This window comes from Haemorhous mexicanus, chromosome 1, assembly GCF_027477595.1.
Source record: "Haemorhous mexicanus isolate bHaeMex1 chromosome 1, bHaeMex1.pri, whole genome shotgun sequence".
In the NCBI taxonomy this organism is placed as follows: domain Eukaryota; kingdom Metazoa; phylum Chordata; class Aves; order Passeriformes; family Fringillidae; genus Haemorhous; species Haemorhous mexicanus.
The window spans coordinates 5,834,129-5,856,776 of NC_082341.1; the positions used below are offsets into that span (position 1 = coordinate 5,834,129).

At 44.7% G+C, this 22,648-nt stretch overlaps 1 protein-coding gene across 1 annotated transcript in view; it reads right to left on the minus strand.

Moving 5' to 3' along the window:
* Positions 1–22,648, minus strand: part of ACVR2B (activin A receptor type 2B) — a 101,243-nt gene that overhangs the window by 13,950 nt on the left and 64,645 nt on the right. The window contains exons 2-5 of the mRNA XM_059839114.1: positions 9,436–9,643; positions 5,328–5,437; positions 2,909–3,060; positions 858–1,001 (exon numbers count right to left, since the gene is read on the minus strand). Coding sequence (XP_059695097.1) covers positions 858–1,001; positions 2,909–3,060; positions 5,328–5,437; positions 9,436–9,643 — 614 coding nt within the window. The remainder of the gene's footprint in view (positions 1–857; positions 1,002–2,908; positions 3,061–5,327; positions 5,438–9,435; positions 9,644–22,648) is intronic.

Genomic DNA, 22,648 nt, shown 5'->3' on the forward strand with positions numbered 1-22,648 from the left:
CGGAGAGGAAGCCAAACCCAACCTTACTGAGAAATATTATTTTTCAAGATTTCCTAAGGATACTTGCAAGAAGAAAGCCTGAGCCTACAGCACCCAGGATCAGCCTTGCAGTGTAATTGCTGCAATTGCAAAATCTAATCTAGGCTCTATTGAATATTTACTAGTAGGTCACAGCTGGCTTGGACAGAAGATGTGCAGATCTCCTTTAGCAACATATGACAACAAATATGAGGTGAAAAAGCAATGAAAGAGACAGCAAAGAAGCACAAAGATGTTTTTGTAAATTTTATTTCACTTGACTTTTGATTGCTTTAGTCTTTTCATCTGCAATTCCTAGAGAATCAAGTCAGGAGTGTTCAAAGGTTTCCTAGAGCAGAAGACAGGAGCTGACAGAAACACTGCAGCACAGTTAATTCTCACAGCACCAGGGCTCTGCCTTTGGAGGCTGTAAACTGCTCACAAGGTTTGAATCCAGATTTACAACCCACCCAGGCAGGACACACAAAGCCAGGGCTCTGGCCCTTTGTGTGCACTCTGGGCACTGCAGCTGCACCCTGCCTTGCTGGATTTAAACAACACAGGCATTTGCAGGGAAGTTAACATACCCTGTAGATTTCAGAATGTGCTTGGTTTTGCCCTTCTTGCAACAAGTACTACTAGAGGAAGCATTTGGTAATGAGATAATGCAGGGAGAAGTGTAGGAAGGAAGGGTCCTTGAACTTTTTCCCCCAGCAGAAGAGCCCAAATTCATCTTTGTTATGGTCTCAAAAACCATAATCTCTACAGGCACTTAGAGCATCTCAGCACTTGTGGGGAAGCCCCCAGCAAGTAAGAACCTAATGCAGTGTCCCTCTCACCTGAATAGGGAAGATTTTCACTGCTACATAGTCGTTCATCAGCTGAGCCTTCCACACGCAGCCAAAGCGTCCCCTTGCCTTGATCTCCAAGAGCTGCAGGGGCTTTAGGCCAACCAGGGGAGAAGGGGGTGGTGGGCCAGGATCCTGCACAAGAGAAAAAAAACACTGTCACCAGCTGAAGCTGGACTGTAAAATAAAGGGAGGGGAGGAATTGAGATACTGCACATGAGGAAAGAAGTGTGAAGCGACATTTACTTAATACAAATTATTTAGGTGCAATGTTTGCAGCAAGAACAGCCTGAAATTCCCTGTCTCACTTGCTCTGTAGGGTTTTGGTACAGAACACATATAACAATCTACACCTCCAAGAGTCACTTTGTGACACTACTGCCTGCTATGCTCAGGGCAAAACCTGAATTCTCCTGTGTTTTCAAAGCAAAAGTTATTTTGGGTGTAAAACACTGATGTCCTCAGGGCTACGTCCTGCTGGAAGTGGGAACCTTGAGATCTTTGTGACCAGAGAGCCAACTACATCTAAAACCTCCCACTACTCTTCACTACATTAGCATGTTCCATGGGCAGTGAACAGGTCTGTCAGCATCACACAGATCACATCTGTTTAAACACTGCATTTGTCCAGGACAACAATGTGACCCTGCAGAACCTGTGGGGTTGGAGCTCTGTCCTACCTGCTTTCAGATGGGAAAGGCTCACAGTATCATAGAATGGTTTGGGTTGGAAGGGAACCTTAAAGGTCACCCAGTTCCAACCCCCCTACTATGGGCAGGGACACCTTCCACTAGGCCAGGTTGCTCAGAGCCCCATCCAATCCAGCCTTGAACACTGCCAGGGATGGGGCAGCCACAGCTTCTCTGGGCACCCTGTGCAGTGCCTCACCAGCTTCACAGGGAAGAATTTTTTCCAAATATCTAATCTAAACCTGCTCTCTTTCAATCTGAACCCGTCCCACTTGTCCTGTCACCACATGCTCTTGTAAAAAGTCCCCCTCCATCCTTCTCGTGGGCTCCCTTCAGGTACTGGAAGGCTGCAGTTAGGCCACCCCAAAGCTTCCTGCACCATTCTCTGAGGGTTCATAAAACCGAGCTTCATCAGGGAAAGCATCTTCCCTCTTCTCATAGAGCAGTCAGGAACTTTATCATCTCTTAGATGTCTGATGCTCTACAAAGTTGTCTGAAATCAGGCAATGGGTTTGAGAGTTTGGGAAGGAGAGCAGCAACCAAGGAGGGCTGTCTTAAACCCCTCCTTCAGCTATCTCAGACATGGTGGTAACCCCACCTAAACCCATTAGTCTGACACTTCCATGGAGGCCAACTGTACTACCAACTTCAAAAAGCAGAGAAGTGTCAGAACCCAGGAAATTCCTCTGGCTGCCCTGGAGGACTTGAGCCCCTCCCCGGGGGGCTTGGAAAGCTTGGCACAGGGCCCAAGACCCCTGTGCCTTTGATTTAGCCATTGGAAAAAACAATTACCAACCTTTATATGAAGAATTACAAGTCAAGAAAGTTTAAGTAGAATGTTAGTGAATTTACCACAGGGTGAAAAATAGATTTTTGAGGTTTTTAGCACGGGGGCTCAGGGTCCCAAGATGGAGGAATCTGGGCGTGCCTTGTCCTTCTTCCTTCTTCCTAGCCTCCATCTTCCGGGTGATGGTGGCATTTTTAGATTGGTTTAGAGTAGAAACTCACTGTGTAACATAGGTGATAGGTATTGGGAAGTTATAGTAAATAGTGTACATGTAGTTTTTAATAAAAAGATAACACCACCTCTGAGGCAGGCAGTGTGCCTCAACCCGACCTGCTGGACAGACCTCGGTGGGTTGGAGAAAGAATTTTATAGATAAGAAACAATAAACAACCTTGAGAACCAGAACAGAAGAATCCTGACTCCTTCTTCGATCGCCAGGCTGGGAAAAGAGACTTTCTAATGCATCTCAGGGTCACTCTGACCAGCAGAGATCCCGAGAAGAAGAAACGTTAGGCCACCTGAAAAGAGTTTTGCAAGGCCCAAACAAAGTGGGGAGAGTCACTGACCTCAATGATGTCCACGTGGCCGTAGGGAGGCTTGCGGTGGCGGTACATCCAGAAGGCCAGCAGGATGGCCATGGACAGCACGGCGATGGGCAGCAGGGAGTACACCAGGATGTTCAGCAGGGAGGGCGTGGGCGGCGGCGGCTCGTATATGACTGTGAGAAAAGAGCAGGGTAAGAGAGGCAAAAGGAGCTTCAGGAATGCAGCTGCACATCCAGAGGCAACCAAACCCCATGTGTCCCCCCAATCCAAAGCTGACAGTGCTGGCTGGCATGTCCCATGATGAGAGCCCCAAGGTTCAAAATCATCTTTACAGTCTGGTTCATACTGATGGACAAACCTTTTTCCTCTGTGTCTATGGTCTTTAGTCATATTTACACTGGGTGTCAGCAAAGTAAGCTTTCCAATGCTACATGGACCACCTTTGGTGTTTGATGGGATGGCTGGCCAAGCTCTAGCTCTGATGATGAAAAACATTCCCCATGGTACATGTAAAGAGGTATGACTAGGTGCTAAAAATAGAACTGAGGTACAATTACACCAAGAATCTGCATCTTTATACACAAGCTAACAGGGAATGACCTTTGAAGTTTTCTCCTTGTTTCATTCAAGCCCAATAATGCCGAATTTGATGCAAAAATCCATTTTTACAGAACCAAGAATTTCCAGTTCTTGGGTTCAAAGGACCCTTCAGGAAGGAATTTGGTCCAAACACCCCATCCATCAGAGAGATTTATAATGAATCATGAAAGGTGTGGAGGAATGGTTTTCAGTATTGGCCAAATGTCTACTGGCAAACTGAAGCTGAAAATGGGTTTTCAGGGTTTGAATGAGTTAAACACATGGTATCTAAGCCTGATGCATTGGTTAAGGTTAACCAAACATTGGGTTTTGGCTGATCAATGGGCAAAAGCACATTGCTGAGGGCATACAAAACAAGAAGACATAAACATGACATCAGATTCAACTCCATGTTCACAGTTCTTGTATGTAAAGCAACAGCATTCATAAGGCTCCATGGTTTTCTCTTCTCCACAGAAGTAATGTCAGTAATGGAGTTACAATGGCCCAAACCACACTTTGCAAGCTGAGCCTCCATCTGACCTTTATTTAAGCTAGGTATTTCTTGTTGGGATACATAAAAGCAGAACATTTCCTCCTCTTAACCCTTCCACATGTATTAAGACAGCACGAAATCCCTTGCAGCATTGCTTTACCTTTCACAGTGATTGACAAGTTGTCAGTTTTTAGTAAAATGCTGTCGGAGCCACAATCAAATGCACTATTCCCACAGTAGTTCTTGTTCCAAATTACATCAGTGCAGTTGAGACACAAACAATGGGAATACTAAATGGAGCCATGTTGCTATGTTGGAGACAGGGAAGGAAAAAATAGCAAGACTTGCCAAATTAAACAAAAAACTGTGAGAGAAAGAATATTTGCTACTAGGTTGCTACGGGTACGTTAATAACAGGAGATAATATAACCCATGTAAACAATCAAAAACCTATCAGGACAGCCCAGGAAAATCTGATAAAGGTCTATTGGAACATCTCAGTAAATGCAGACAGTTCAAACCAACTTAAGGAAAAGAATCACCTGTTTTTTTAATAGTTTTTATTGAATGATACTTTAAATATTATACATCTAAAAGCATTGTTGTTTTTCTATTAGCCTCTGAAGAAGGTCCTGCTATCACTTTTCTTCCTTGATGCATATCCACAGACTCTGAAAGCTGACACACAGCCTTTCCCTTTCAATCCCCAGACCAACAAAACAGAATCAACTGCAAAAATCCCAGATGCTCAAGGTATCTGGAAACTCATGACCTGTGAATTTTATGAGGAAGGTGTTGAACACCTTTTAAGAGTTTGAGGCTCAATCCATGCTTTATAAATCACTCTGCCCTCTTCCCCTTGCGTGGGATTTTGTTTTGTAACATCCCACAGTGAACTGTCCACCATGGAGAAAACCTAACCTTACTGATGGTGTCCAAAGTGTTGGTACAGCCTTAGCCATAGAGCAAAACAACCTTAAAAAACTATTCTTAAAGAACTGTAGCAACAGGATTTCTGACTCCACAACCAAAACATCTGACAACTCAATGTTGATATGAAGCTGAATCAGGGGAGGTTTAGGACAAATATTAGGAGAAGGTTCTTCACCCACAGGGTGGTTGGGCACTGGAACAGGCTCCCCACAGAAGTGGTGACAGCACCAAGCTCAGAGCTCAAGGAGCTTTTGAACAACACTCCCAGGCACATGGTGTGGATCTTGGGGGTTTCCTATGCAGGGCCAGGAGTTGGACTTGATGATCTTTGTGAGTCCCTCCCAACTCAGGACATTCTATGTTTCTATTAAAGTCCTTGGAAACTGGGTCAAGAGGAAGAGCACCCAACTCCCCATCCACCCAGTCACTCACCTTCTGGGCCGGTGACTTCAGGCAAGTGAGTAAATTTCTCATTGCAATAGTTGCCCTCGCAGCAGCAGAAAAACACCTGAGGGTTTTCTTCTGTGGCTACACACTCCTGCCTGCACCAGGGAGGGACAGACACGGAATGAAGGGGAGAGAAAAACATTGTCAGCCAACTCCTTCCTCTTGCATTTGGGAGCCAACATGCCCCAAATTGTCTTCTCCACACACCTTTTCCTGCAGCTGCACTGCACAGATCAGCAGTCTCCACTTATGGAGAACAACTTGGCACTCAAACACCCCAGTGGATAGCAAAGACCCTTGAAAAGACTGCAAAGGAAACAAATGCTTCCATATGCACTGAGGGCATTAGATGGTGAGTAATAACAGCCGCTGCTGCTAACAGAATGAGAAGGAGAAAAACGACAGAGAGACGCCTCAGTCCCTGAGCAGTGACTTTCCCACAGCCCATATGAACACTGCCAGGGCAGAGAAGTATTTGATGATGCAATTAAAGATTGTGCCATAAAGCACACATGACGAGGGCTGAGCTAAGGCTGCTCCCACAGCCTTGAGCATCACCAGCTCTGCACACTCAAAGGGCACCAGAAGCAGCAGCCAGAGCCCTGCTGCAGCAGGAGAGAGCTGCAGGTCTGAGGGCATGCAGTGATAGCTCAAGGTAATGGCCTTAAACTGAAAGAGGGCAGGTTTAGGTCAGATATATGGTACAAATTCTTTACTGTGAGGGTGGTGAGGCACTGGAAGATGTTGTCCAGAGAAGGTGTGGATGCCTCATCCCTGGAAATGTTACAAGGTTAGGTTGGATGGGACTTGGATCATCCTCGGTCCTGTGGAGTCTATCCCTTCCCATGGCAGGGGGCTGGAACTAGATGATCTTTAAAAGTCCATTCCAACCCTTTTAAAAGTCCCTTCCAACCTTAACCATTTGAGTCTCCAATGATTCTCATTTTGTTTCTAGAGTTTTTGTTTAATTTTCAAGTGCTATGTCCTTCATAAAAAGCTTATTTCTGCACAAAAACCTTTAAGAAAATCAGGTTGCAGCTCTCATTTTCTGCCTTTGCCTCTTATCCAAGTACTGCTACAGCCTTCCCAGCACTGAGATTTCCTTCCACATTGTGCAAGGCCTTAGGGGACTTCCATGGATCAAACCAACTCCACTTCCACACATCCTCCCTCTCCCCACAGATCAATGCCAAAAGAGATGTGCAGTGATTTTTGCAGTACTTTACCTGTCATTTCTTTCTGTTTCTTAGATGCTGCTTCCCTTCCCTGCCACCTTTTGCTGTGCTATGCTCTGGTTTTAGTTATTATGCTTGCAGAGCTCCTCTCCACAGAGAACTATATCAAACTATTTCCTGAAGCCCAGCTAAATTATATGCATAACTTCCTTCCCTCGACCACTTGGAGGAAGTAGCAAAACAATCATAAGCATTTGACATTATTACTCATTTCTGAACCCATGCCAAGCCTCCCTTTCTGTGTTATCACTGACATACTGCCACGAGAAGAATGGAAAAAGCTCTCTTCAATCCTAGCACTGGGTAGTTTTCAGTGCTTTTCTCCCTTTGGGGGAAAAAAATGGCTATAGCCAAACTGTCTCCTCCAAGGTCTCAGCTGGGAAGCACTTGGTTTGTTTTTCAGGCTCTCATTTTTTTCAACTTCAAAGCAAAAAAGCAGCCATTTGACTTATTCAAATGAACAAAGATGTTTCAACAAGTTAAACAGCGTTTCCAGATGCTTTTTTTGTGAAATCAGATAACAAGCCCTTTGGATTTAACAGCATCAGTGTTGGAGCCTTCAATAGAAAACACATCCTTTGCTAAATCTGTTGGTTAAAAAATCAAGCTAATGAGTGAAAACAGCCTGCTCCACATCTGCAGTTCATTATCCCTGTCTCTGAGTGAAGCCATCCAGGTATGTATGACATGTTACACTTAGCAAATACTACAGCTGAGACAGAGGGAGAGAATGACACATTTTTCTGTGGCAGGGAGGGCACGTTTCAGAGAGGTTCACGTGCTCTGCAGGGGAATGTGAACATGACCTCTCCGGCAGGGCTGTGTAAATAAACGAGAGCACACAAGTCGATTTTTAAACACTACCTTTTTCCTATAACCTTAAATGTACATGTGCCACCTTCTTGTTTCCTCAAGATAAAGAACAGAGTAAGGAGCCATCACCCTCAATGTCCCAACCCTTGCACTCCAAAATCTTTCCACATTCTGGTGACAAAGGAGGCAGCATTTGGCGCATCCCAGCACGTGCTGCTCCAAAAGCAGCTGCAGCAGCCAGAACAGGACCATGCCCTGCATCCAGGGACACAGAATACAGGTGCATCTGCCAAGGCTGCTTCCAGAAACTCGGCATCCAAAGGTGCCAGAGATACAAAGGGCATCAGCACAGCACCACTGATCAAAAAATCATCTTCCTAGCCATTTTTGCCACCTTGGGATGCAACACTGCCTGCATGGAAGTCTGCCAAGGGCACTCAAGGGAAGAGAAAAAATGAAAAGGACTGCATTTAAAGAGGGTTTATTCCTTTATATAATTAAAGCTAACCTTTATTTCAAATGTTGCTTTTGATATTTGTACTGTTTTTTAATTCTCAGAAGGACTTTTAGCTTTGCCCTGGAACTTGTGGCTTTGAAAAGTCAGGCAATGGAACACTGGATGCTCATTTCTAGGGCTGCAAAAGGCTGGTGAGGAGCCCTGGAAACTTTTTACCATTGTAACAGAGCAGCACATTATGACAGAGTTTAAGAAACACTACATCGCTGCAGAGACACTCAGTGACAATACAAGTGTCACTGGATATGAGAGCAGGCACTGAAAGGAGAAATCTGTTTACAGTAAACACTTCTGCTTGCAAGTAGGAAACTACAGTGACCTTCTATTCTCAGAAGAATCGGCATTAAGATGACTAATGGGCCAAGGAGGATTGATTTATTGGGAAAGAATAAAAATTTAACTATATATAGAGCCTGGCTACTCAATTGGCAAGGGAATAGGTGTGGTAGGAAAGAAACTCTGGAGCTAATAATAGAACAAAGATGAGGAACAACTTAGAGCTGAGATAAGCCAAGACTGCAGGCACAAAAGCAGGGGAAGTGTACAGCACCAAAGGGAGAAAACACTGCAGCCATGGGACAAATCTAGTTCCAGCTTAACCCCACAGCTTAGCACCTGATCTTCCTAAAACTTTCAGAACGAGACTCTACAAAGATGCACAGCTGAGAATTGCACAAAGGTGAGATCGACCCACATCGGTGTTACATCAAGGAAAATCCTTGAATTTTATGTTGCTAATCCTTATTGAAAGGGCTGGGCTTGGCTTGGTTGGTTGGTCATTGGTTTGGGTTTTTTTTAACAAAACCCCTGAGCTCAGAGCTACTCAACATTGTCCTTTTCAACTGCGAAACTTCATAGGGCTGTTTTCTTTAGCTGTAATTCTTTCCCCCTTTGTAGAATTGCATCAAGGGAAGTGAGAAAAGACTAGTTAATTTTCCCAGCTATTTAATGAGCCTGGAGCCTTCACACTACAAAACCTCACTCCTTTTCAGCTTGCAACAAGCAGCGACACACAAACTCACATTGCTTTTGCCCCTCACTCTTTCTCCTGGCCTTCCTGTTCACTCAGCCAAAGAACAGTGGAACTTTTTGCAACATCACAAACGTCAGAATATCTCAACCCCTAACCACCCCCAGATATCTGTGCTTTTCTAGACAGCTCCATATGATTCCAAGTTTTCACTTCTATCACCAAATGCTCCTGGAAGAACATATTGCTCTTCATTTGATAGTACAGGACAGGTTTTTCAAAGAATGCCAGAATTATCAAAGCTTTGCTAGGGGAAGAACAAACAAAACAAAACACAACACAAAACCCCTAAAAGTGATTTTTGCAGCTTCCATTTAGAAAGTCAAAGCAGGTAAGTGACAATTCTGAGAGCTGCATTAGCAACAGAAGCAATTACAGGAGATGCTTTTGCCAATTAACTTGAACTTGCCTTCTTTTCCTCCATGCAATAAAATCACGAGCTTTTACACTTAGAGGGTCCATTAAACCTGTATTTGGATAAACCAGCTGGGCTATTACCTGTCATAGCAGTTGAAGTCATCTAACCAGCAGCCTTTCTTCACCAGCTCGATGGAGCCCGAGTTGTTTCTCCAGGAGGCGTAGCAGTGCAGCCGCTTGTCCTTCTCGCCCTCGCAGCGCTCCACGCCGCTCTGGTTGGTCTTCTCCAGCTCCCAGTTGGCATTGTAGTAGATGCACTCCCTTGTCTCAGCCTCCCCGTGGCCTGGCCCTGAAAAACCAAGCCCCAAGAACGTTCAGGTGAAATCAGAAATAGGGAATTGAATGGCTCTGTTTTAGGTGATGCATGCATTTGATTCTTTAGGAGCTAAGCAGCTCAGCAGTGAGAGCTTCAACACAGCATGGAGATTATTCTTCTCCTCTGGGGTGAGGTGGGAGATAGAGAGGTCAGGTATTTCCTAAGCTCACACAGAAGCTCATGGTGAAGTCAAGCTGAGACCTTTCCAGCTCCTCTGGAAAATGCTGCAACCTTAGGACCCTAAAACAGGGGATGCACAAGGCAATGCATGCCCAGGAATGTCTAACCACAGAAACCTTGTTTAGCAAAGACAACCTGCCAGGCTGCCACTTGATGCTTGCTGGGATGTCATGCAGTGGAGTTACTCACCCTCTGCACCACTACTTTGGGAAACACCACCTAAAAATACAAAGTTTCTTCCATGGATGTAACTGAGACCCAATAATATTCATCCTGCAGAGGAGGGCCAGACCAGTGGCCATTCCTCACTTAGACCCTGGTTCAGGCTCACTTGGGTAAGACTCCATATAATAAATGCCATGTTTTTAGCTGCATTTGACATGGCTCATGGTGCCTCTCCACCCAAGCCACAGAAAATTCTGTTCCCCAAACAATGCTGGCCACCCCAAATGGATGCTTGGCCACCACAAACAAAGGAGTCTCCAAAGCCTGTGGGGCTTCCCTCCTTTAGAGCCTTGTACCAAAGGACTGTGGAGCTCCTGCTGCCCCCAGGGAAACAATTCCCCCACAGCCACCATGTGGCAGAACTGAAATACAACTGCAGACACATCCATTAAAGCCAGAGTCAAATAAGGGAACACTGATATTTGCAGGTGACCTGTTCTGTCCTAAACCTTAGAAATCCTCTCTTCATCTGGAAATACTCTGCTTTGTGGCATTTTGAGGATTAGTTTAAAACAAAACGTAGAATGAAACAAACACACGTCTTGTAAGCAGACAAACACAAAAGATACCATGAGCCCTGTACCATGATGGTTCTGTAAATCCTGAAATGCCCTGCAGCCATCTCTCCTTGGGATTACCCAACCTAAGGTAAGGTCAGGGCTGGCCATTATTTTGATGGATTGCAATCATGGAAAATGTAGGTATCTCAATAAAATGTGCTGACAGCTGGGTAGAAAACACAAATAGGTCCCACAGGATGGTGAAACAAAAGTGCTGTGCTCCCAAAATAGCCAAACCTCTGTGAAGCCTAGAAAACCACAGTTCTGAATAAGCTAGGGGTGATGGATCCAACCTGCTCCCAATCCCAACACCTGGACTCAGCAATGGGTAATTTTCATGGCACAGGGCAAACTCATCACACTAGGAAGATCTCTTTGCAAGCTGCTGAGGTGTTCAATCCTTCAATAACACTTCTTAGGAAGACTGCTTGATCTGCATCTTGGGAGAGACTGCAAGGGAATAAGGGTACGAGAATGTCATAAAGCTGACTTCTGAAACTGGAAATTATATTCAAAGCACACACGAACAAGAGCTCAATTTCAATAGCACCTGCAGGTTTTATCAGCTCTTGCAAAGCTCCATCAGAGTTTTCCTCTGACAAGTTGCTTACAATAATGAAAACAACCTACCAATATCCCTCAACACAGAACAATGTCAATATTGACACTCCTTGTTAAAGCCTTGATATTTGTTCTCTTGATACTTACACCGTGCTTCTTTAGGGCAGATTAAGCATTTTTGCTAAATACTGGTTAAATCAGCAGGAAAGCAAAAGAGCTTTCTCTTGTGTGTGGGGGTGGAGGGCAATATCTTTTTACTTGTAAAGGAAATAATAAATATCTTTACTGCGTAGAATCATAGAATGGTTTGGGTTGGAAAAGATTTTTAAAGGTCATCTAGTCCGATATCCCTGCAATGAGCAGGGACATCTTCAACTAGGCCAGGTTGCTCAAAGCCCCATCCAACGTGACCTTGAACACTTCCAGAGCCACCACCTCTGTGGACAACCTGGGCTAGAGTTTCACCACCCTCATTGTAACAAGCCACATGGCTTCCAGCTGGTACCTGACACCGAATCCTCACTTATCTTCTTCTCCACTCCTGGAAATACACTTTGTAATATCATTTCTATCATCCCAAACTGAATATCGCTTTTGATCAAGACAGAAATTTCCTCTCCCTCCCCAACTCCATCTCCCAGACAGCCAGAAGCTTTAATGAACAATTTCACTGGAAAACAGCCCCAAAATCTAATCCTAGTTCAGCCACCATCATCTGCAACCTCAGGCAATATTGTGTAGCCTCTGTTTTCCCCACCATAAATGACAGCCAATGCGATGCACAGAGCTGCGGTGAGATTTGATATTTCCATTGTGCTTTGGAAAGGGAATGTTGAAAAGATGTGAAGCAGGAGCTGTATCGGCTCTGGGACCAGCAAACCAAGGCTGCTAAATCCTGTGTTGAGCCCAGGCTCCCTTCCCCCAAGACAGTTGTCTTTTCTGGAACAAGTTTCAGCTGAAGAGTAAGAGCTGCTTGCAAACACGCAAACCCAACTCTGCAAACAGCGACCGCGCCAGGAAAAAGGCCTTTCCCAGTTTTCCCCCCGCTGTTAAAGTTTAGATGATTTGAATAAAAGCATGCAAAAAGTTTGAGATGACTAAATAGATGTATGCTTTCTTTATAACAGCTCCTAAGGATGCTTGCATTAAGAAGACACTTTAAAAACCTGTGTGTTTGTTACCTGCTCTCAGATCTCTTTAAAAGCCATTTGGTAGGATCCTCGCCCCGCTGGGTGCTCACGACTGCAAGAAACCCTTCTGTTTGTACCCAAGATGGTCTCAGCAGGAAGGGGCACGGCTCCAGGTCTGGGTATTAATTTACTTGCTGCTTTAGCTCATCAAGAAACACTCACACCTTGCTCTGTAATGGATCACGCAGAGACCAAAGTTTGCAGCTAACTGCCTGTTCTGCACTCACTGCGGTAAAACCCTCACTGAGCAGAGGGAGGGGGAGTCAAAACAGGAGCTTGTCCCTTTGAGAGAGAAAGGTGGTGACTAAGAGAAGGAAATCTGAGCTTTGCTCATCCATCCCCAGGAAGCTGTGTAGATTTTCCTGCCTCCTCTTCCCCCGTTGAGCAATGGATACCCCCAAGGCCACCGTAGGTCTGTAAGAAACACTGAGCTGGACATTAGGTAATGGTTTTAAACGAAAAAAAAAATTTAGATTTGATATAAGGACAAAATATTTTTCTCAATGAGGGTGATAAAGCACTGGAACAGGTTGCCTAGGGAGGTGGTAGATGCCTCATCTCTGGAAACATTCATGGTCAGGTTGGACAGAGCTCTGAGCAACCTGATGTCATTGAAGATGTCTCAACTGAAGGAGAGTGGACTAGATGCCCTTTAAAGGTCCCTGCCAGTCCAAACTATTCTATGATTCTGCCAAGTGACAAAGGCATGGATAACCATGTCCTACTTCTCATTTCAAGTTACAAGAAGAATCAGAGGGTGTTCCCTCAAGATATGCCCAAGAAGCACTTGTCTGCCTCCACTGGACACAGCTGATGCATCAGCACAACAAGGATTTGACTGTGCTTCCCTGTGCGCCCAGCAATACAACCTGGCTCAAGAGAAGTCTTGTACCAAACCTGAGCATCTGGCAGGAGTGACACCATTCATTTTGGCCAAAAGGGCCTTTCCTGACACAAAAGTCTTTCAGTGCAGTCACAAACCACAGCTTGAGGCAGGTTAAAGGGCTTGTGTCCCCACAGTCCTGCTCTCCCTCTCCTTACTCTTGTCATCTCCCTCACAGCAGCCCTGGTACATAGGAAAGCTCCTGAGTGCCTTCATTTGGTGGCACTGCCTGGTAACATCCTGCTCATTTGGGAAGGCAAATAAACACCCCAGAGAACTGCTCAACTTTTGGCAAAAAATCAATGGGACTTGGGTGCAACGAGCTATTAAAACCTTTGTTAAGCAAGTGTTTGAAATTTGCTGTTGGAACCTGGTCTCATTTATTGGGCCCCCATTCCTCTTCTGCCTAAGCCTATTCCACCAGCCACAGTGCAAAATTTGGGAAAAAAAAGTTGCAAAGCAGAAGCATGTATGTGGGGCAGGAGCATGGACGTGGGGCAGGAGCATGGACATGGGGCAGGAGCATGGACATGGGGCAGGAGCACAGCATCCCCAGCACTGCATCCCACTCTCAGCCCCAGCTCTCTCCATGGAAAAGAGCCTTGTGCCAGCAGCCAGGCAAAAACAATCAACTTTTTAATATCACAATCCACAAATAGTCATTTAAGCAATAAAGCCTGATGTCCTGTTTGGAATCAAAGTCTAAGGAACAATCAGGCTTTGCAGGAGCAGATGGGTTTCTGGCATCCCACTGCATCCACCCAGCGCTTCAGGGATGACGCAGTGTGGCTTGTCCTCGAACAAAAGCTGCACAGAAATACCTTTACACAAAATACCAACCCAAAGAACTCCCATACATCATGCAGGCAGAGGGAGGCTACCCACCATCACCCATTTTTGGGGTGGAAATCAACTTTCTGACCTCAGTCCTGAGGCTAGCTGTCATTATGCTGATTCCCCTGGGTCAATTTTCTGCTCCAAATGACTGGAGTATCACTAGGTTTTTGCCAAGCAAGACCTCCAGCACCCATCTGAGGCACATAATGATGGGAAGAGCAGTCGAAGCACCATGAGACATGGGAAGACCTCTTGTCTCTACTTGGGAGTTGCAAGGCACAGAGGGAGCTCATTAAAAAAAGATCCTCATGAACTGAAGGACTTCAGCCTGCTGAGACATGGGACCTTGCTGCTGATCTGAGACTAAACCCTGCTCTCCTAATTTGGAGTCGCTGACAGATCACTGAGGCTGTATCATTATCCAACAGCTTCTAAATTATAGCCAAGATCCAGTGTAGCAACTTCCAGGTCTAGGTGTTAGCAGTTGCCAGGCTCCTAACTCATAATTAGATACACAGGGAATATCTTCCCCAAGGCTGAAGGCTGCTATAAATCTCAGCTCTTTATCTCTGCCTGTCCCCTTTTGAAAACCTAAAATGAAAGTATATACGAAAAGATGGGATGTGTCAAAATAGTCTGCATAAACACTGAGTGATTTACCAGACAGTCTGTTTGCCTGACTGTCAAAACCACCGGGCTTTCTATATGAAGCAGTGTATGCAACTGAAGTTATTTGCAAACACTTCGTTATGTCCCTCTATAGCTATTTGTACATGTAATTTTATAATATAAAATGGAGGAGATTGTGCACTGAATTGGGGTAATTGCCCTCTAATTTGGAGGGTAATTGCATGCAGCAATTAAGCAACTGCGGATGCATTCTTGCACGTGTGATTATGGAAGTCGGGCCCTTTGTTTGAGGTTTGGGTTTGCTTTCAAGAGCTCTCCCTCAAACCATGGCAGGATGAGCAGAGCTGGGAAACCAGGAGCTGCTGGGAGCTCACCTTGCAGCGCAGCATCTGCTGGGATGAGCCACTCACCCCTTCCCAGGGGATGCTAAACCAGCTGCCTCCAAACCCACAGCTGCATTTTGGCACAGCCTTCAGTGGGGGACCACAATCTCAGCATGTGTGGAGTGCTCTCGGAGGCACTGGTGGGGAGGAAAAGGCAGGGAAAGAGGGCTGCTGCCTCCCAGCCCTCCCTCTGCCAGACACCTGCCCAGAAATCACGTGCAGGACTGCAAATTAAAGAATTTCAAATAGTTGTTGCTAGAAATTCAAAATCAAGCCAGATTGAAGAAGGCTTGCAAATGAGAACGTTTGGAAAATGTTGCTCTGGAGAGACCACCCAGTTGCATCTCTCCAAAATGAATGTGAGATTTCTAAGCCTTGCTCCAGCACTTATTCCCCAAGCAGGGTGATTTCATTCCTGCTGTACTTACATAATAGGGGCTAAATACATTTTTAGGCAAAGCATCAAACTCGTGATGACATCTGTGGTTAAGCACGTAACTGCACATGAGGATTTGGAGACTTGTTGCTTTTATCCCCTGTTCTTTCACTAAAGTCTTTACACAGCAGAGCAGAAACAAGCCCCTGTGACTCTGCAGAGCCTCTTCCTCAAGCCAAAACTTCACCCCACCTTTGGGGACCTCAGTGGCCAGGGTTTGTCCAGGCAGAGATGCCCCATCCAACCAGCTGGATGCAGGGATGGCTAATTGGAAGGATTTATTACTGCAAAATGTTTTGGTTCTTAAGCCAGATCAGGTAAATCTGGGCACAGGCAGGACTGAGGAAGCAAAGGTGTGATGCCAAGGGAAGATAGTACTTGGAGTTTTGTTTTCTGTCAATAAATTTGGCTTATCCCACAGTAAAAGAGCTCCAAGTTTTTGAGTCAATCAATGGCTGTTAATCTATTATCTCAACATATATTGCCATGGAAACCTGCAATGATGCCATTGACAACTACTCTCAAAAGGACAGGAGGCTTTAAGACATTTTCTTTTAAAATTAAAAAAGGAACTTTAATATTAAGAAATACATCCTCCCTGCTCACCAGGGATGACAACTCAGGACTTCTAAATTCACACCATGACTCACACTTCACAGCTTCCACGGACATCTGTGTAGCAACCCCCCCCCCCCCCCACCAATATATCTCTTTTTTAACTTGGGTTTTAAGTCAGTAAATGATAACAAGAAAATTATTCCAAAGAATTAGATCTTTATTGGATTTTTCCCCCAAACAGACTGCAAAACCTGTTTTATAAAATGTAAGGAGTGCGGTTTAGGACCAGCTCAGGGAAAGGATGGTTTCATTGGTTTCATTTTAATGGTTTCATTCTTCTGAATAATTTCCCTGGTATTTTAGGTCAAACAGCATGGGAAGGAGAAGGACCTGGAGAAGGACATGGAGCATCCCAGCTCCTCACAAGGCCACAAAACCAGGCAGACCCTGCAGAGGGAGGATGGAGCCAAGTGACTTGACAGCAATACTCAGCTGAGTGAAATATTGAGTGTCCACACACACATACATGCACACAGAGCTGATGAGAGTAATCTCTTGGCCCAAAGGGGAGGATCACTCAGGAAAAGGTTTAGTAAATCATTCCTCTGGCCAGGCAGAATGATCCAAGGAGGTTTGGCCAGGTTGCTGGCTGGCCTGGTGTGTAGCAGGACAGAAACATTGCCAGCAGTTAATCAATTTTTGGAAGCAGAGCATTTTTGACTTGAACTCAGAGGGTCACTTTTATATTTTATTTAAAGAAGAGATCATTTTAGTTATCCATTAGAAAAATCCTATTTTGTATCATTTCAGTTAAGGACAAAGCCAAAAATGTAATTACATTTCTCCCTTCACATCACTAACTGTATCTGTCTCCCCCAAAAAGGTTTTAGTTCTTTAATAAAACCATCAGGGAGATCAATCAAAAGCATTTAATGCTGTGGTGCTTTTGCAGTTCATGTTTAAATGCACTTTGGGTCACAAACGAGGCAATTTGGACAGCAGAGCTCAAACCAGATTAGTAATAACACACAAAAAAGGCCTAATTCCTAATTTATTTTTATTTTTCTTTTTTTTTTCTTTTGTTGCACAGATACATACTCCTCCTCAGCTACACCCAAGAGAATGAAATCAAACTCAAGGCAGCCCCGACAAGCACAAAGTCACAGATCCAAAAAGGGCAGTGCTGCTGCTGCCTGCCTGCCTGTGCATGGCATGGGGTGCAGGAGAAGCTGCAGATCCCATCCAAACCCCCAGAGCTGCTGAGCTGCTCCCTGTCCATGTGTGACCCACCCTGGGATATCACCCCAGGCCACATCTCTGAAATGATGCTCCTCCATCCCCCCAGGTCACTAGAAGACACCTCCAGGCTTCCTTTGCACAGCCACACTCAAAAAATGCCTTGCTCCACAGAGGAATTCCATGAGGAAAGGTTGTGTTTTCTCCTCCAGACCACAAGTTTTCAAACAGGCATAAAGTTATTAATTTTTTTTTTCCTTTGAGTTTGAGGTGTGCATTTATAAAAGCATTAAGCAGACCATTTATTTGGCTTGTAACAGCAGAGACTACTCTTTGGCATGAAAAATGGCCCCTTGTGGGCTGAGCACTCTGCACACAAGCTACCAGCAAGGTGTCTCAGCAGCCAAACTTTGCAGCCCCTGTAACAGAAAATATTAGAGCTTAATTTCAAGATTAAGGTATTTCCAACTGCACTCCTGAAAATCAAATAGAGGGCAAGTCTTGACCAGATTCCACAAATCACTAAGTAAAATATGCAGCAAGTTCTGAAATGACATTTAGAACACAATCATTTGTTCTCTCCATTCTCCTCAGGAGCCAGCATGGGGTCTGCAAAGAGCATGGGAGGAGGAAGTGAAATCACGTACATTCATAAATATTTGCCCCACACACAGTGAAGTTTTGAAAAGCTTTCAAAGCAAGCCTGGAAAATGAATTTCCTTCCAGGCAGAGGAACGAGGGTATGGGAGCATCTCCTTGTGGAGTGCAGAGGTTTAAAGAACAGCAATAATCATGTGGTGATGCCTTTCCCAGCTTTTTCACATGCATCTGCTCCATCCCACTGTCCTCATCATCCTGTGACACTGCCACCAGAAGAAATGCTTTTCAGAGCTCCTGATTTTTAAGTTCTTCTCCAGGGAGAGAGTGATGTGTGTCCAACACAACACAGCACACCTGGCAAGCCACAGAGAACTTTGGTACCAGAACAGCAACACCTCAATTCATAATCTACACAGGGTCCCCTGAGATTTATCAGCAGGGACATTTCAAATATGCTTTAAAATGTGCTGAGTCTACTAAGATTGGGCCCCAAGTGCTTTTCTATTGATTCTGCTTGACATTTCCAAATACCACAATTCCAAATTTAATTCACTGGTAATTGGAAAAACTGTAATGCATGTAAATGGACAAGAAGATGTGGGAAGTCCAAAAGGTCAAGCATCAGGAAAACGTGTCCCCAAGAACTAAATGATGCTTGTTTGTGTTTCTGTCACCCTCTTCTTCTTGAATAATCAAAGCTTGGAGCTGAGCAGTTTTCTCAGCAGGATGGAGGAAGAAAGGCAATAAAAACCACAACCACTCTAAACCATGGAACTGGTTCAAAAATCACTGTTTTAAACTCCATCACTGACCAGAATTCAAACACACCATAGAGATGAGTCACTTCATCAGCAGATTACATGAGCAAGTGGGAAACTCAAGGAAGAATTAATTTGAAAATGCTCTCAGTAGAATAAGATTATCTCTACCTAGAAATCAGGTTTCTAAGATTTCTGCTACATCACAGCTTCTCCTTGCCAGCCACTTGAAGGGGAGGCAGTGACAGAGAGAAAATCTTATAAATGATCTTATAGTTCAAACCTCAGACCCAGCATGATGATGGATGGTTGTTGGCAGGTGCCAACTGGGGTCTCTTCTCTTCTGACCTGAGAAAACCAAACCTTCAGAGGAACCAAGGGCTTCAGTGACAAGAAATGGTGCAGGAGCATGCAGGGGATGCTTGCCCAGCTCTTTGCAAAGAGCCCTGAGCTGCAGCAAAGCTTGAGGGTTCACTGTGTTGATGGGGAATCAAGTCTTTTTGGGCAAAGACCATTCATATGCTATACAAAATACACTATGACAGAAATCCCCATATTTCTTCATGCTCCAGAGAATGAATATGCACATTTTAGCTGCCAGTCTGACCTGCATTCCCCCCAGCACAAGAGCAATCACTGATGGTCAGACACCTTGGTGTGTTTCAGCTCAAAGGGTAAGAGCTGCTGGAAGTGCAGTGCACAAAAAAGCACAAGCACAATTTATAGCCAGTCTTACACTGATGAAGGACAAACATCCATTACCACATCCCAAAGAGAGATTCCTCCATCCAGCCCACAGCAGCACATGAGAAAATACTTGATAACTCCTTGGTGCAAGCAACATCTTTTGCATTACACTCTAGACCTTCAGACCATTCAAGGTTTGCAGAAAAAAGCACTGATTTTTAAAATGCTCTTTCCCCAGTGTACTGGTATTTTAAGAGTTAACAAGCCAGCAGAACCCAGCCCTACTAAAAAGAGAAGAGAGGCAGGAAAAAAGCAAGTCTCTGGCCCTTGCAATCACAAACTAGCCTTAAGCCCTCCAAAAGGAAGTAAAGACATTCCTAAAATTCCTCGAGGATGAGAAGCAAGTTGCCAGCCAAATCAGAAGTCCATTTCTCCAGTCTTCATGCTCTTAATGGCAAATCCCACATGAGCAATTTTGAGAGCCTCTTTTACAATGGAATTTTCTCCCAAGTGGCTACAGCACATCAAGGACTTGTCTCATGTTTACAGAAATGCACCTTCCTCCTTTGGGTCTACTGAAAAAAGCTGCTGTCAAACGACCTGAGGAAGGAATGCAGCACAACCCAATACCATCCTGCAATTTCCAGTGATTGTTTCTCTTACAATAAGGAAAGGCACGGAAGAAATGTCTGGATAACTGCAGTGATTCTCCAAAGGCAAGTTATAAAAGAGATGCTGAAGAGATTTTATGTAAAGGAGCATGGGGGGAAATAGTCACCTATTAGCTTTTATTTTGATTACATGCATTAAACAGCATCCAGATCCCACTTTGAAATAAAAATGGTTTTGAGCAGATTGTCCCAGGAAGTTGAAATCCTGCCTGTTTCATGGGTGGGAAGCAATAAAATAACTGTGTGCTGTGGGACAGGTCTTTTCCTTCCTGGTTTTCTCAACCAGAGGAAGACTAAAACACTAAATAACAGTGTGTACATGGAGTGAAAGAATGACTTACCCTCCATCCACATCCAAACTTTCTGGATGACCTGAGCTCAACAGCTCCAGCCCAAAAACTGGGTACATTCCCTTCCAGTTCAACTTTCTATTTGGATGCCATTTAGTTCCCATGGTGACCAGGCTCCAATATTACATAAAAGAGCATAAAGTAATATTCTAAGATTTAGCACAGTACTCTCAATTTCCTGATCTTGGATAGGTGGGGATCTCCACTAGCACCATCTCTGATGCTGCTCCCCTATATTTAGATGCTGATGTACATGAATAAGGAGATGAGGGTGCCCTTGTCTGGGCACTTTCAGAGACACCATGAATATTTAGAGGGATTTATCACTGAAAATGCAATAAGAATCCATGACAAGAGAAGACTCCAGGGAGATCTTACTGCAGCTTTTCAGTGTACAAAGGAGGTTTACAAGAAAGGTGGGAGAAGACTTCTTACCGAGGCCTGTAGTCATAGGACAAGGAGAAATAGTTTTAAAATTAAAGGTGTTGAGTATAAAATAGGAGGAAATTCTTTCCTGTGTGGGTGGTGAGGCACTGCAACAGGTTGCCCAGAGAAAATGTGGATCAGGGCCCCATCCCTGAAGGTGTTCAAGACCAGTTTGGATGGGGTGTGGAACAACCTGGTCAATGGAAGGTGTCCCTGCCCATGATGGGGGGGTTGGAACAAAAGGAACTTTAAAGGTCCCTTCCACCCCAAGTCTTTCAAATACTCCTCCATAACCTGTAACAAGATCATTTTTGCTGCAGTCAAACCCTTTCCTTTTGCCTCAAGAGCTTCATCAGCAAGATGCAATAATCACTTGTTTTGGTCCACATGCTTGAGTTGAAAGATGGGAGAGGTGTCTGCAGGAATGTACACACAGAAGACTGGCAGCTATAGAGACATGAGCAAACTACAACCCTGAACACATCTTCTCACTGCCTCCCCTTGCTCAGATTTACCTGGGGACACAGCATGCAAAGTCTCTAATAAAAAGGTACTTTCTGTGACATTATTGCACACTTCTGCTAATCAGCAGGAACAGAAATGGAAGACATGCCACCAGTAAATTCCATTTTTCACTGAAGAAAATAGAAAGTTCCAAGGCAATGTGAGAAGCTTCACAGAGACAGCAGCCAGCTGAGCAATAAAACCCCTAATCTCCCCACTAGGTTGGGGCACATGGATCCCAGGGCTCTTCAGCCAATTTCCCTGAACTTTGGTAAGGCGTTGCAGCCATCTGGGAAGAGCAAACAAAACTTTTGATAACTTTTTGGAAGGTGCAGGACCATCTGTTTCCAGACCAACAAGCAGGTGAACACACCTGCTTGGTGTGTTGGGAATCCCTCCACCTTTAGATCTTTCTTTGGGAACAAAGAAAAGACCATAGGAAAGTGTCAGCCCAAGCTGCTTGTACGTATTTTCCATGAGCATCATGTCACAGTTCCAGGTTTTCAATATAAATACTTTAGTACAGGATTCACTTGAATACAATAAGCCCAGGAAAATATAACTTGCTGTTCTGGCTATATCCTGGGAGCTCTGGTGAGCACTAAGAGATGCACTCTTCTTCTGAATGCTGCTGAATGAAAATCAGAGACTAAAACTGCTGATCAACCTCATCATCTCTGCCATGGCCCCTGCTTGGCAAGAAGGCAACTGCTAAGAGTGAAACAAGTAATGAAGGATGAAATAAGTGGTAAACAACAAGTGATGAAGGGTGAACCATTCACAGCTGGTGGGACCAGGCTCAAAGCACACCTGGAGAAGGCAGTTCCTCACCTAAAGGGCAGCTGATGTGGGAAACCCCTTCTCAGAAGATTCCCCATAATGTTTTAAGAAGAACCATGTTCACTTGCTTGTTCTGCTGTTCCTCCCCTGTCACCTTTCAGCAAAAGGTGGAGTCAGCCCACCAGGCTGGGTGGGCTTCTGTTCTGGCCTAGTCTGGCCACTGTCCAGTTCCTACACTAAATATCATCAACCTAAAAACATCATTTAAAAATAATTCAAATGTTGAAAGACCCAAGCAGCTACTGACCAACCAAATGCACTATGTCATTGACTGCAACTTTGCTCTTGATTTCCATCCCCACCCATCCAGACAGCCTGCATTTCTTTTCATGTTGGGATTTGAGAAACCCAATCCCCCTGAACAACTGCCCTGAGCCCAGAAGTGCCATTTGGAGCTGACAGCTGCTAAGAGAAGAAAACAAAGCCCTCTTCCTGCCAGAGTCCTTCCCTGATACCCTTGCAA